This window comes from Macrobrachium nipponense, chromosome 11 (assembly GCF_015104395.2).
Source record: "Macrobrachium nipponense isolate FS-2020 chromosome 11, ASM1510439v2, whole genome shotgun sequence".
NCBI lineage: Eukaryota > Metazoa > Arthropoda > Malacostraca > Decapoda > Palaemonidae > Macrobrachium > Macrobrachium nipponense.
The window spans coordinates 105436172-105453378 of NC_061087.1; the positions used below are offsets into that span (position 1 = coordinate 105436172).

At 34.9% G+C, this 17207-nt stretch overlaps 1 protein-coding gene across 6 annotated transcripts in view; it reads right to left on the reverse strand.

The window, feature by feature from the left end:
- Window positions 1–17207, reverse strand: part of LOC135208053 (sine oculis-binding protein homolog) — a 284683-nt gene that overhangs the window by 150249 nt on the left and 117227 nt on the right. The window contains exon 1 of one of the 6 annotated variants that reach the window (XM_064240213.1): window positions 8057–8181. The exons of 2 other annotated variants lie outside the window; for them this stretch is intronic. Coding sequence is in view for 1 of the 4 variants with exons in the window: in XM_064240207.1 (XP_064096277.1) it covers window positions 7984–8022 (39 nt within the window). In the remaining 3 variants the exon portion in view is untranslated. Of the gene's footprint in view, window positions 1–7983; window positions 8182–17207 lie in introns of those variants that run through there. 3 more of the 6 variants (XM_064240224.1, XM_064240207.1, XM_064240220.1) reach the window with 3 other exon arrangements.

Below are 17207 nucleotides of genomic sequence, written 5' to 3' on the forward strand. Positions count from 1 at the left end.
TTTTTTTTCTTAAGATTTTTTCTTTTACTTAAATGTCACGTTACGCTACTAACGAAATGGAACAAATGGTCGACAAGGAAAGTTACTTTAGTTGATGTTTTTGAATGTATAAATATTTATATATTTTTTTTAAATGTAAACTATTTAAATCATTGTAACATAAATATTTATATCTTTTTAAATGTGAACTATTTAAATCATTGTAACTTATAAATATCTATGTTTTTTAAATGTAAACTATTGAAATCATTGTAACTTATAAACTTTATATTTCTTCAAGTGTGAACTATTTAAATCATTTTAACTATTTGTTACTTCCGCTGAGAGAAGTCTCTTAAGTGTCTGCAAATATAAGTAGATGATTGCAAAAAAAAGGACAATTGTTTTAGGGTAGTAGTGTGATAAAATAAATAAATCAATCAATCAATCAATCAGTACTTGAAGGTCATTTTAACATCTTTCCTTCCTTGAGGGATCCTAATGACATATCTCTCCTTCCTGTGGCTATATGCCACAACAAAGGTCTTTAACCTTGAGTGTCCCCTGGGGTACTATATGGCCAGTGGGTGAGGATCATGCTGGTCAGGATACCCCCTTGGATGGATAGGGGGGGGGCCTGGGGGACGGTAGGGGGAGAGGTCTGCCATGGTAGAATCCTTCACCCCTCCCATTCCTCGCGGGGGAGGGGCGGGGGGTTGCCTCGGCTGGCCCAAAGAGGTGGGGGGGGGGGCGCATGGTCTTGGCCCAGGAGCATTTGGGATCGTATTACCATCGCATATTTGGGATATGCAGATTAAATTACCCCGACATCGGATACACTTGCTCGGGTCGCGTTCCTTCCACCGACGGAGATTAATCAGTACGTTTTACTTCTTTCTTTCCCCCCCCAAAGGCTGATTCCCCAAGAGACGCTGAGGATTTGTGGTTGAATGCAATGCAGTTATTGAGTCTTATCTGCAGGAACTATCATTATTATTATCCTTCTTATTATTATTAATATTGCGACGGAAGATGATCCTTCCTAAAACATCATTAAACAGTATGCTATTATCATTATTATTAATTATTATTATCATTATTATTATTATTATTATTTTTATTATTATTATCTCGGAAGATGATCCTCCCTAAAACCTCATTGAACAGTATGCTATTATTATTATTATTATTATTATTATTATTATTATTAATATTATTATTAATATTATTATTATCATCTCGGAAGATAACCTCTCTCTCAAACCTCATTGAACAGTATGCTATTATTATTATTTTTTATTATTATTATTTTTTTTTTTTGCTCTATCACAGTCCTCTAATTCGATTGGGTGTTATTTTTAGTGTGGGGTTCCGGGTTGCATCCTGCCTCCTTAGGAGTCCATCACTTTTCTTACTATGTGCGCCGTTTCTAGGATCACACTCTTCTGCATGAGTCCTGGAGCTACTTCAGCCTCTAGCTTTTCCAGGTTCCTTTTCAGAGATCTTGGGATCGTGCCTAGTGTTCCTATGATTATGGGTACAATTTCCACTGGCATATCCCATATCCTTCTTATTTCTATTTTCAGGTCTTGATACTTATCCATTTTTTCTCTTTCTTTCTCTTCAACTCTGGTGTCCCATGGTATTGCGACATCAATGAGTGATACTTTTTTCTTGATTTTGTCAATCAACGTCACGTCTGGTCTATTTGCACGAATCACCCTATCTGTTCTGATACCATAGTCCCAGATGATCTTTGCCTGATCGTTTTCTATCACTCCTTCAGCTTGGTGTTCGTACCACTTATTACTGCAAGGTAGCTGGTGTTTCTTGCACAGGCTCCAGTGGAGGGATTTTGCTACTGAATCATGCCTCTTTTTCTACTGGTTCTGTGCAAGTGCCGGACATTCGCTTGCTATGTGGTTTATGGTTTCATTTTTCGTATTGCACTTCCTACATATGGGAGACATGTTATTTCCATCTATCGTTCTTTGGACATATCTGGTTCTTAGGGCCTGATCTTGTGCCGTTGTTATCATTCCTTCAGTTTCCTTCTTGAGCTCTCCCCTCAGTAGCCATTGCCACGTGTCATCGCTGGCTAGTTCTTTAGTCTGTCTCATGTATCGTCCGTGCATTGGTTTGTTATGCCATTCCTCTGTTCTGCTTGTCTTTCTCCTGTCTCTGTATATTTCTGGGTCTTTGTCTACTTTTATCAGTCTTTCTTCCCATGCACTCTTGAGCCACTCATCATCACTGGTCTTCATATATTGCCCCAGTGCTCTGTTCTCGATATTGACGCAGTCCTCTATGCTTAGTAGTCCCCTCCCTCCTTCCTTTCGTCTTATGTATAGTCTGTCCGTATTTGCTCTTGGGTGTAGTGCTTTGTGTATTGTCATATGTTTCCTCGTTTTCTTCCATTATTCCCAGGAATTTGTATCCCGTCTCATCTATGTGTTTGATGTTGTTCCCATCTGGTAGCTTTATCCCTTCAGTCCTTGTTACTTTGCCCTTTGGTATGTTGACTAAGGCGCATTTTTCTATTCCAAACTCCATCCTGATGTCCCCAGATACAATCCTTACAGTCTGGATTAGGATATCTATTTCCTTGATGCTCTTACCATACAGCTTGATGTCGTCCATGAACATCAGATGGTTAATTCTGTTGCCTCTTTTCTTGAGTTGATACCCAGCATCCATCTTCTGCAGTACTTTTGTCATGGGAATCATGGCTACTACGAAGAGTAGTGGGGACAGTGAGCCGCCCTGGAAGATCCCTCTCCTGATGTTAACCTCTGCTAGTCTTATTCCAGAGCTTGTAAGTGTTGTATTCCAGTTGCGCATTGTATTTTTGAGGAAGCTGATGGTATTTTCCTCTGCCCCATATAATTTCAGGCATTCTATTAGCCATGTGTGTGGTACCATGTCGAAGGCTTTCTTATAGTCTATCCATGCCATGCTTAGGTTGGTTTTCCTTCTCTTACTGTTCTTCATTACCATTTTGTCTATCAGGAGCTGGTCTTTTGTGCCCCTACACTTCCTTCTGCAGCCTTTCTGTTGGTGGGGATGGTGTTTGTTTTCCTCTAGGTAGTTGTATAGCCTTTCGCTGATGATACCTGTTAGTAACTTCCACATTATTGGTAGGCAGGTGATAGGCTTGTAGTTATTGGCTATATTTCCCTTACTCTTGTCTTTCTGGACTAAGGATGTTCTTCCCGTGGTCATCCATTTGGGCGCATGGTGATTCGTGATACAATGCTGGAGTTGTTCTGCTATTCTGGGTGTAGGGCCTTGAAGTTTGTGAGCCAGTATCCATGGACTTCATCGGTACCTATTATTATTATTATTATTATTATTATTATTATTATTATTATTATTATTATTATTATTATTATTATTATTATTATACAGTATGCTATTATTATTATTATTATTATTATTATTATTATTATTTCAAATTACCTTGAACGTAAACCTGTTGTAATGATGTCATCTAAATTAAGTAAAACAAATCCATTATTATTATTATTACTATTATTATTATTATCATCATTATTATTACTATATTATTATCACTGAACACTAATCTGAATCAATCATAAAGTTGTTATCTAAACAAACAAATCATCAATTTGATATTTTATTATTATCATTATTATTATTATTATTATAATTATCATAGACGGTTAAACATATGTCAAGTCACGCAGACATCTCTGAACAGGAGACACTTCTGATTAATTCGAATTTCCGGAAATATGACCTTTTTGTCGGGTCGTTTTTAAGCCTATGAGAGAGAGAGAGAGAGAGAGAGAGAGAGAGAGAGAAGAGAGAGAAGAGAGAGAGAGAGATTTCGTTTGTGGTTGTTACGGGAATAATGAAATGTAACTTTAGAAGTAGATAGGATTGCTGGGTTAGTAAACCTCAGGTTTGACACTATAATGGGAATAAGGGATTTGTTTTCCTGATTTAGATGACACCTTTACTACAGTTTTACGTTCGAGCTTACTTGAGATAATAATAATAATAATAATAATAATAATAATAATAATAATAATAATAATAATAATAATAATAATGATAATAATAATAAATTTACTATTATTATTATTATTATTCACTTTATCTTTTTGGTAGGTACTGAGAGCAAGATCGCAAAAAAATATTAAATAAAATAAATAAATAAAATTTTAAAAAATAATTAAAAAGGAATCATTTCTTACAGAACCTTAAAAGAATAGTGAGGACTAAAGAATATGAGTTTCCCGAGATTTCCATATAACAAAATAATCTGATCATCATCATCATCCTCTTTTAATTCGTGAACGAATGAATTATTAAAATCTAGGACAATGGCCGAGCAGCGCTGGGACCTGAGAGGTCATTCAGCTGAAAGGGAAATTGACGGTGAAGAGGTTTGAAAGGGACAAAACCTCTCGGTGTAGGTACGTGAGAGGGAAGAAAGAGAATATGAACGGAGGAACAGTAAAAGTGACGAAAAGGGGGGCGGGGGGTTGCAGCAGCTAGGGGCCTAAGGGACGCCGCAAACGGGCGTTCAGTAATGCCTACGGTACACCGTGTGAGGTGCACTGGCGTCATCAACCCTCCCCCAACCCCAGAAAGAATTTTCCATTCTCACAACCTCTTCAGAAATGTTCATCATTATCATGATAAGGATCGACGTTACGCGTCTCTCTCTCTCTCTCTCTCTCCGAAAAGGGGGAGGAGACGGATATAAATTTCACTGTCTTTCTCGGACGCCATAACAATGGCGTTTGAAATTACATCGGCGTCAATGATTTTGGAAGAAAAATCCAAAAAAAAAAAATTTTCCCCATTTTACGAACAAATACAGGTGCAGACACTCGATACTCATCAAATGGATACAATTCCCCCCCCCCCCCCCCCTCACCTCCTCCCCTCCCTAATCCTTTGCCACGACGAGATACAAAAGTCCAGCGGGCACCGAAGAAGTCCAAGGTCCGAAGAAGTCCTTTAGACAATAAATTGTGTCTAGCGTTACGGAAATTTGCATATGACGCGTCATGCTGTGTAAGATTAGGACCGCCATTTTGTATAAAGGTGAAGATAAAAAAAAAAAAATTGATAAAAAAAATAATGATTATGTTAGGTGTTTGTTGGGTTACCAGAATGACGTGATGCTGATGGACTGTGGGTATGTATTATGTATATGCGTGTATATATAATATATATATATATATATATATGAAATATATACATATATATATTCTGTGTGTGTGTATGTATGTATATATATTGTATACATATATATAAAGTGTATTATCTAGCAATGGTACGTACGAACATATATACGTTGAGTATACTTTCTTGTAGTGGAAAATACAACCAGACATACCCACATCAAGCGCTTCCCATCGAGAGAGAGAGAGAGAGAGAGAGAGAGAGAGAGAGAGAGAGAGAGGCCTCTTAACATCCCCTCCTAACCCCCCCCCCCCCCCCCCCCCCCCCCCCCCCAACACAAACCAGCCCCACAACCGAACCCTCCCTACTCTAATTAAAGTTCTGTGACTCTCAGTTTAAGCCTCAGATACGAAGAAAGCAAGTTGCTAATTGACATGTGATATGACGCGGCCATACCGTGTACGCAGAATGGGGGAGAGAGAGGGGGAGGGGAAGGGGGAGGGGGAAGGGACGGAAATGGGGAGGTTACAGATGGATGGATTTTGCCTTTTTTTTTATTCTAATTTTTATTTATCTTTTTTTTCAATTTTTTTCTGGGTGATTTTTTTTTACTCTCTTATTTGTAAGTGATATAGTTTTATCTCTCTCTCTCTCTCTCTCGTATCCGGGATTTTGTTTGTTATTTCAGATAAAGAATGACGTGTTAATTGAGCCACTCTGTCCATTTATAAATAATAAATAATAATAATAATAATAATAATAATAATAAAAATATAAGAATAATAATAATAATAATAAATAATAATAATAATAATAATAATAATAATAATAATGATAATAATAATAATCCGGCTCTCTAAAAAAAAGTCTAAGATATTTATTTTCAATAAAAGACATTCATTGTATTGATTAATAACAACATTAAACAAAATCTAAGCCAGAATAATAACGGAAAAAATTATAGTTATATCAATAGTTACATCAATTCAGAGAGTTAACTGTACATTACGGAAGTTAATATTATGAATAATGAAATTATTAGTATTATTATTATTATTATTATTATATTGGACGTGATTTTCTTATAGGCCAATTATCACAAAGTATAAAAATCAATTACATAATAATTACAAATTAACCTGATAAGAGAGAGAGAGAGAGAGAGAGAGAGAGAGAGAGAGAGAGAGAGAGAGAGAGAGAGAGGCCTGGTCATGACGAATGATATCATTGTTATCTATTATCAGTGTCACTATCATTAGCAATACCTGTTAATCTTACTATCATCATAAAGACTGATATCACAGCATCACGAGGGGGCTAAGCCCCCCAAAACATTCCTGCTAATGTATTTGTCTCCACTGAATATTTTAATTTTTAAAGTAATTTTACAGAGAAATGTTTAAGTAAATCTATTATTATTATTATTATTATTATTATTATTATTATTTTGGACGGAGACCCTCTCGTAGGCATGTTTTGTTAAAAATGACTGCTTTTTGCTTCAAGCACTATTAATCTTGTAAAGAGTCTTCTCTAAGATAGAAAAGATAGAGAAGACTCTTTACAAGATTAATAGTGCTGAATGGCAGCATGTCAATGGTTTTTAACAAATATTATTATTATATTATTATTATTATTATTATTATGGAGTATATTATTATTATTATTGATTATTATTATTATTATTATATTATTATCATTATTGTTATTGTTATTATTATTATTATTGTTATTATTATTATTATTATTATTATTATTATTATTATTATTATTATTACCTCTGCAATAGTTGGAAGAGATAATACTCTTATGTAATAAGCATGTTATATATATATATATATATATATATATATATATATATATATATATATATATATATATATGTAATGTATGCATATATATATATATATAATATATATATATATATATATATATATATATATATATATATATATATATATAATGTAGTATGTATATATATATATATATATATATATATATATATATATATATATATATATATATACACACACATTTTGGCGGAGACCCCCTTTATAATACTAATATAATGACTATCATTATCATAGTAGACTATCATTATCATAGTAAACACCTACAATGAGCGAATATTAGGAGATATAATACTTATATCTAACACATTCTCAATGTTCCTCACAACACCTCTGTTACTATCATCGATATTACAAACATTTGTAACGAAGTAATAATTGTATTGAACAAAATAATTATTACAGAGAACTAACACTTATAACTTTCCTTCGTAAATTATTTTGTCTTCATAAATTATTTTGTTTACGAAGTTAACCTTCTGTAATCCTCTGCTATCACCACTTCTCTGTACCCATACAGGAAACCTTTTTCACTTTCGTTCAGAGTTTACGTAAACAAATTAGAACAACAAGAATCACGAGACTGAATAATATAAATCACGTCTTCATTCATTAACTGTTAATATATAATAAAAGTTTGATTTCTTTGAAAAGTATTCCTTTCGCTGGTGAAGTCAATTATTGTCTTGGCAGCATAAGGAACTGGGCATTAATTTAGTATAAATAAATTTAAACATATAACGGTGCATTCTTTTCAATGATTTCTCATATCTGTAATTATTGTCTTGCACATTTCTTGACACAATTTCCACGTCTTTATGTTTATCTTCTTCTCACTAGTATCTACTGCTTCCAGGTTCGTCCGCCGTTTATTTAAATCCCACGTCCGTAAAACGACAAAACACACACACACAAAACATTATCAATCCTTCGTGACGAAACTTCCAAGAAAACAAACAAAAAAGCAAAATAAAGCCAGTCATTAGAAACTGACCAATAAATGAAAGTACGTCAGCAATCGGAGAGGATCCATTCCCTCTACGTGAAAGGAAAATCCGTCGACTAACCACTCATCTCACTGTCGAAGTCCGTTCGAACAAACTCCGAAAACCGAATTTGAGAACTCGGCCCGCCCTCCCCCACCCTCGGGAGCTAAGGCGTCTACGTCTTGTCTCTGACAAGACCAGGTGCAAACTGATCCTCCTCGCGAACGCGGTTTCTCTACTACTCTCTCTGGACCTGTCTGGCAATACCCAGCCCTCTGGTGACGAACCTACGAACTAATACACTTTTGATGTTTATACTTTGGGTGGTGGGGGCGGGGGGGGGGGGGGGGTGGGGGGGGGGGGGGGGGGGGGGGGGGGGGGGGGGGGGAGAGCAAGAGAGGGCAGAGGAAGGAGGAAGGAAGGGGGTGTGGGTGCCAAGGGAGGGAGCGGTATTAATTGGGCAAGCACTGATTTCGACAATCAACCAAGATCTTGCAGAAACTATTTTGTATATACCCGACCCAACAACAGCATAAGTGCGTTTGTATCTGCTAAGTTATCATACACCGGCGTCACAAAAGCGAAGGTCATTAATACCAATAGAGCAAAATTAAATTACAAATAAATTTCCTTCATAAACAATATTTCCAAGAATATTTTTAGGGTTGAAATCCAGATTCTACGGGAAAATATATTCCTCTCTCGCAAAAAGTTATTGGAGAAGAGTATCCTTAAAAAAAAGAAAATCGTTGGAATACAGAAACGAAGAGAGAGAGAGAGAGAGAGAGAGAGAGAGAGAGAGAGAGAGAGACTTTGGAGGTTTCTCAGCAACAATGCAGAAAACAATATGAATTTCAAACTCGATAACTTTAGTATTAGAAGAGAGAGAGAGAGAGAGAGAGAGAGAGAGAGAGAGATAACGGGGAAGGAAGGAGGGAGGGAGGGAAGAGGTTGGTAGAAGAGCCATTTAGGGAAGAGAAAACTGATACCCCGGTAGGGCCTCTCTCTCTCTCTCTCTCTCTCTCTCTCTCTCTCTCTCTCTCTCGTATACATTTCCTGGTAAGCAACAACGTGGTGCATCTGATAAAATGGTTCTTCCTTTTGCGCGAATCCTGATACGCAAGGAGAGAGAGAGAGAGAGAGAGAGAGAGAGAGAGAGAGAGAGAGAGGAAGGGGGGGTGAGTAAATGGTTTCACTTAATATACAAGGATTTGTTTTCTTCTTTACATTCAAGACAAATTTTCTTTTTCTTAAAGTCATGAAATTTAATGTGTCTTTTTATAGCTAATTCAATCCCATTTCCAGAGAGAGAGAGAGTGAGAGAGAGAGAGAGATAAGATTATTTATTTCTTTATTCTACAGTCATGAAATTTTAATACAGTTTTCATGATTTGAATTGAGTTATTCAATTCCCAAGTAGCTTTCAGATCCCGCTTTCCAGAGACGAGAGAGAGAGAGAGAGAGAGAGAGAGAGATGGTTATCAAGGTAATAATTTAAGTTTCACGTATCAAAATTATTGATTTTGTTTCCTTCATGACTTTTACGAGAAATTTTCTTTATCGCAAACTCGTGGAATTTAAAATTCTTTTGTATAGCTAGTTTAAAACAGCTTTCAGAATTTTGATGCCCTGGGCACGTCTACATAGACTTCCCCAGATGGCTCTTCATAGACGCCAAATAGATCGAGCAGACATTAATCAAGAGGGGAAATAAAAGCGCTGATAAATTTTAGGAGCTACAGAGAAAGCAGATGGGGGCAGTGTTCACCAGGCGCTCAGTGCCACGCTAAAGTTTTACAACAGCAGCCCTCCCCAACAAAAAAATGCACGCAAGTATCTGGGTTGAAAAACAGTAAAGCTTCTTGAAGCTGGACATCTATCTAGAGGCCTTTGCAATGCAATCAAAATAGATTCCATTACTATAGTAGATTCACATCAACCGTGCATTTGATGTCTAGGCCAGTCCCTTACGACGCTCCTGATTGGCTGTTGATAAGCCAATCACAGGGCTGGAAACTCTCAGTCTCTCTCGAGAGTTCACATAGGCTGCGTCTATGTTCCACCTCTCCTGAGGGATACTTTTGAAAACTATCCCTCAGAGAGCTACCCATGTGAACTCTCTCTCGAGAGTGATTGGCTTATCAACAGCCAATCTGGAGCGTCGTAAGGGACCGGCCTAAACATCAAATGCACGGTTGATGTGAATCTACTATGGTAACCATTACAGGGCATACTGAAATTCAAATAGAGTGCATTAACAACAAGAATGCATATCAGTCTGCTTAAAATAGAGTTTTAGTACTGTAAAAACCATTAAAGGGTATACGCAATACGCAATCATTCAGAACTGGCTTAACATCAGGAATATTTATATATCAGCAGGGTTGGTGATTTTTTTTTTACTTTTTTTGAATATTTTTTTTAAATCAGTTATTTATTTGATTTATTTATTTGATTTTTTTATTTATTTGGTATTTTATTTGTTAGAAGTTTTTTCAATACTTTTTTCCCTCAAAATGTATTTTATGACAGAATCACCATTGATTTATCTTTTAGGTTTCCAGTTCTGGCCTAAAGTACGTACTTGCAATTTTTTTATATGAAAATAAATAGATGCTGAACAGTTATGCTTAAGTTTTTATTAACCTCCAAACCGTATTTTAAAATTTCATTTGCTTTACAAATTACAAAAATCAGAAATAAAAAAATTTGAAAAATTCATGATCAAATGAAAAAAAATAATAATTTGTTTAATCACCTGATTAAATCAGTTTGATTTAATCATTGCCAACCCTGTATAATATCAGTTTACTGGAATGAGGTACTGGAATATGGGACGATAATAACTAGACGAATACTAAAGGTACAAGCAGACAACTTCAGGGAGGAGATTCAGAACGCAAAGAAGACAGTCTAAGACCTCTTCTAGATAGTGTAGTTCAACGAAGACCAAGAGGAGATACGAAGGAATACCTGGAAAAACAGCCTGATAATGTTGACAAAGCTATGTATTCAAGGCGAGACATTGATGCTGAGGTACTCCATAGGAATATCAATGACATATCCATGGGTTGGAAATCTAAGAAGGACAATACTACCAAAAGGAGGGATGGGTCAATGGCAACGTTGTCATTGGGAGAATAAGAAGAAAGACAACGCTACGCAGGTCAGGAATAAGTGATATGTGAGGAGGATGGACAATTTGATTTATATACCAAATGTTGCTGAAAACCTGGAAGGATTTATTAATAAAGACGCAGTTTTTGAAGCAGAACCAAAAATGAAAAAAAAAAAAAAACTCTGGAGATGGAAAACACTGAAATGGATGGAAAGATGAATTCAGCTGAAAATAAAAATGACGCTTCGTTTGCTAACTACATTATTTTAAATGTTGCCGAAAACCTGCAAGGATTTACTAATAAAGTCAAAGTTTTTTAAACAGAACCAAAAATAAAAAATAAAAACTCAGGAGATGGAAAACACGGGGTTATAATGGAATGACTGGAAAGATGAGTTTAATAATACTGAATGAGGAGCGGAAACTTTCCCTTTTTTCGATGATGCTGCGAATTAGAAGTCATAGATATAGTGCAAAAGAAGGCGACCTTACTGAATGTAGTAACTAGAGAGGTTGCAGCAAAAATATTTAGCATACCTATTTTCAGCTGGCTGGAAAGCTATTGATGAAAAGCTTGCAGACGACATTGATCAAATGCTTGAAGACGACATTGATAAAAAGATTGTAGACGATATTGTTAAAAAAGGTTGCAGACGACATTGATAAAAAGATTGTAGACGATATTGTAAAAGGTTGCAGACGACATTGATAAAAAGATTGTAGACGATATTGTTAAAAGCTTGCAGACGACATTGATCAAAAAGCTTTCGAGACGATATTGTTTTTAAAAGGTTGCAGACGACATTGATGTAAAGCTTGCAGACGACATTGTTAAGGAGCTTGCAGATGACATTGATCAAAAGCTTTCAGACGACACTGATAAAAAGTTTTATAGACGATATTGTTTTAAAAAACTTGCAGACGACATTGATGTAAAGCTTTGCAGACGATTATTGTTAAGGAGCTTGCAGATGACATGATCAAAAGCTTGCAGATGATATTGACAAAAACCTTGCAGATGATACTGCTGAAAAACTTGCAGACGATATTAAAAAGCTTGCAGACGATATTGATAAAAGGTTTATAGACGATATTGATCAAAAGCTTGCAGACAACATTGATCAAAAGCTTGCTGACGTATTGATAAAAAAAAGCTTGCAAACAATATTGTTAAAGATCTTGCAAACGACATGATCAAAAGCTTGCAGACGATATTGATAAAAAAAAGCTTGCAGACGATATTGTTTTAAAAAGCTTGCAGTTGATATTGATTGAAAAGCTTACAGACAATATTGATTAAAAAGCTTGTAGGCGATACTGATAAACAAGCTTTGCAGACAATATGGTTTAAAAAGCTTGTAGACGATATTGATAAAAAAATTTGCAGACGCTATTGTTAATGAGCTTGCAGACGACATTGATCAAAAGTTTTAATAGATGATATTGATAAAAAGCTTGCAGACGATATTGATAAAAAGTTTATAGACGATATTGTTAAAGAGCTTGCAGACAACATTGATCAAAAGCTTGCAGACGATATTGATAAAAAAAAGCTTGCAGAGGATACTGTTTTTTTTAACTAAGCTTGCAGACGACATTGATAAAAAAATTTGCAGACGATATTGTTAAGGAGCTTGCAGAAAAACGTTTTGAAAAAATTCGCGACATTGAAAAAATCAGACGAAAAACATTGATAGCTTGCAGACGATATTGATGAAAAGCTTGCAGACAATTTTGATAAAAAGGTTGCAGACGATATTGATAAAAAGCTTGCAGACGATATTGATAAAAAGCTTGCAGACGATATTGATAAAAAGCTTGCAGATGATATTGATAAAAAGCTTGCAGACGATATTGAGAAAAAGCTTGCAGACGATATTGATAAAAAGCTTGCAGACGATATTGATGAAAAGCTTGCAGACGATATTGATAAAAAGCTTGCAGACGATATTGATGAAAAGCTTGCAGACAATTTTGATAAAAAGCTTGCAGACGATATTGATAAAAAGCTTGTAGACGATATTGATAAAAAGCTTGCAGACGATATTGAGAAAAAGCTTGCAGATGATATTGATAAAGAGCTTGCAGACGATACTGATGAAAAGCTTGTAGACAATATTGATAAAAAATTTGCAGACGATATTGTTAAGGAGCTTGCAGACGACATTGATCAAAAGCTTGCAGACAATATTCATCAAAAGCTTGCAGATGATATTGATAAAAGGTTTATAGACGTCATTGTTAAAAAGCTTGCAGACATTGATCAAAAGCTTGCAGACAATATTGATGAAAAGCTTGCAGACGATATTGATAAAAAGCTTGTAGACGATATTGATAAAAAGCTTGTAGACGATATTGTTAAAAAGCTTGCAGACGATAATGTTAAAAAATTTGCAGACGATATTGTTAAGGAGTTTGCAGACGACATTGATCAAAATCTTGCAGACGATATTGATAAAACGTTTATAGACGATATTGTTAAAGAGTTTGCAGACGACATTGATCAAAAGCTTGCAGACAACATTGATCAAAAGCTTGCAGATGATACTGATAACAAGCTTGCAGCCGATATTGATGAAAAATTTGCAGACGATATTGTTAAGGAGCTTGCAGACGACATTGATCAAAAGCTTGCAGCCGATATTGATGAAAAATTTGCAGACGATATTGTTAAGAAGCTTGCAGACGACATTGATCAAAAGCTTGCAGCCGATATTGATGAAAAATTTGCAGACGATATTGTTAAGGAGCTTGCAGACGACATTGATCAAAAGCTTGAAGATGATATTGATAAAAAGTTTATAGACAATATTGTTAAAAAGGTTGCAGACGATATTGATCAAAAGCTTGCAGACGATATTGTTAAGGAGCTTGCAGACGATATTGTTAAGAAGCTTGCAGACGACAATGATCAAAAGCTAGCAGACAATATTGTTAAGGAGCTTGCAGACGACATTGATCAAAAGCTTGCAGTCGATATTGATCAAAAGCTTGCAGACAATATTGATAGAAAGTTAATAGACGATATTGATAAAAAGTTTGCAGACGATATTGATAAAAACTTTATATACCATATTGTTAAAAAGGTTGCAGACGACATTGATCAAAAGCTTGCAGACAATATTGATAAAACTTGCAGACAACGTTGATAAAAAGATTGTAGACGATATTGTTAAAAAGGTTGCAGACGACATTGATGTAAAGCTTGCAGACGATATTGTTAAAAAGCTTGCGGACGATATTGTTAAAAAGCTTGCAGACGATATTGATAAAACAGCTTGCGAAGATATTGATAAAAAGTTTATAGACGATACTGTTAAAGAGCTTGCAGACAATATTGATAAAAAGTTTATAGACGATATTGTTAAAAAGGTTACAGACAACATTGATCAAAAGCTTGCTGACGATATTGATAAAAAGCTTGTAGACGATACTGATAACAAGCTTGGCGACAATATGGTTAAAAAGCTTGCAGACGATAGTGATAAAAAATTTGCAGACGATATTGTAAAGGAGCTTCCAGACGACAGTGATCAAAATTTTGCAGACGACATTGATCAAAATCTTGCAGACGACATTGATCAAAAGCTTGCAGACGACATTGATCAAAAGCTTGCAGACGATAATGTTAAGGAGCTTGCTGACGACATTGATCAAAAGCTTGCAGACGATATTGATAGAAAGTTAATAGACGATATTGTTAAAAAGGTCGCAGACGATATTGATAAAATGTTTATAGACAATATTTTTGAAAAGCTGGCAGACGATATTGTTAAAAAGCTTACAGACGATATTGTTAGAGCTTACAGACGATATTGATAAAAAGCTTGCAGACGAAAGAGATAATCATTTGTTACAATATATTCTATGGAATTTGAAAATCAGCCTTTGATGGTTTTGTTTTAAGTGAAGTTGATAGAAAATATTTATGAAGGACGTAGATTTGAAGTTGATGACGTCACTTCAAAGTGGCCTGCTACAAGGGGATATTATTTCACCTTAGCTGTTCGTCTTCTCATAGATTGCATAACAATATACATTATATAGTGTATATATATAGATATATGAATGTCTTTTTACTGTAATACAACAGTATAATATGAAGATAAAAGGCCTATAAAACACTATTTTAACGTTGCAACCATATATTTAGAGCACTTCCTTCTGTGCCCCTGTGTGTGTGTCTGTATATACATATATATTATATATATATACTTATATATATATATATATAATATATATATATGGATATAATAATATATATATATATAATATATAATGCATATATACATTATGTACATACACAAAAACTTACACACATTTATATGTATGTATGTATAGTTTACATATATATATATATAGATATATATATATATATATATATATATATATATATATATATATATATATATATATATATATATGTGTGTGTGTGTGTGTGTGTGTGTGTGTATCTATAGTTTACATAATTTAATATTTACAATTTTATACACACACACACATATATATATACATACATATATATATATATATATATATATATATATATGTGTATATATATATATATATATATATATATGTATATATAGACGAAGCGTCATACTTTTCGCTCCCCCCTCGGTGTCATGTGAGAATAATTTGTCGAGCTTTTTTTTTTTTTGTATCAATCTCAGCTGCCAGAGTAGATCATATTTTACTACGACGTCCCGCTAATTGAATCATCAGTTAAGTCGTACTTTTTTTTTTTCGTCCTACGAAAGACAGAAATTGATGGGAAAAAATGTTCATGATTAACTTCTTGTCCTGTGAGCGTATATTGCGTCTGCAGATGATAGCGAATTTGCAACATTTGCAAGTGCATTAATTAACCTAAGTGTGATTATAAACGTGATATTTTTTTTATTAAATTAATATAAATAGTTAATAAATATACATAATACATATAAACACACACACACACAATATATGCACATATATTTGCCTTTATTTTTACAATCAACACGTTCCATATCTTCTGATACATTTATTGATATATATACATATATGAATATAAAAATATACAGACACACACACACGCATATATATATATATATATATATATATATATATATATATATATATGAATATCTATATAATTTCTCTGTTAAAACAGGGTAGGTCTCAAGTACAAAAGGCCCATTAAAACACTCTGGTTTAAAGCTAAGGACTATATATATTTCGGTGGACTGACTCCCACCCATATCAAGTAGTGAATGACAGAAGAAGTTACACTGGCGAAATACATAGTGGAAGATATGCCCTTAGGTGATGACTAAGGGGGTCACCGCTAGGCCGATGTTGGCTCTATTCATTGTCTTAATCCGCTTATACATTTATATATACATAAACGGTAAATTTGACCGAACAGCTCATACATTTTGCTTAAAAACTCAGCGACTGCGTGTAGTTCTTCGCTGATGGGTTGACTGGGAGCACGGCTCTAGACCGCCACTGGGAGTGAACCACGGACCTTACGAGGCTCATCAGCGTCCACTGGATCCCACACACACACACACACACACACACACTCTTATATATTTATGTATATATAATATATACATAAATATATGTGTGTGTGTGAGTGTAATAGACATGATTATTGTCATTACTACGATAGTACAAGAGTTTATAGAATTATGCCACCCCAGCCACCCCCAAGTCCGATAATAAACGAAAGTCGAGTAAAGGGTTAACGCCTTCACTGGTAATAAAAAAAAAAGTACCTTTGTTGGCATTGAAACTAATGGAAACTATCTTACGTCTGACGACCTGAACGGCAAATATATCCTCTAAAATCATTTGTATTGGTCAGTTAACGCAATGAAACTCATGGAGGTAAGAGAGAAATATAAAACAGATGTAGTAGTCGGTACTGAGGAGGCAGTAGGGTGAAACATTTTGCAAAATGACACAGCAACAGAATATAGGCAGATTCGACGCTCCTGATTGGCTGTTGATAAGCCAATCACAGGGTTGGAAACTCCCAGTCTCTGGAGAGAGAGTTCACATAGGTAGGATGTTTACGTGTGTTCCACCTCTCCTGATGGGATACGTCTTTCAAAAGTAACCCTCAGG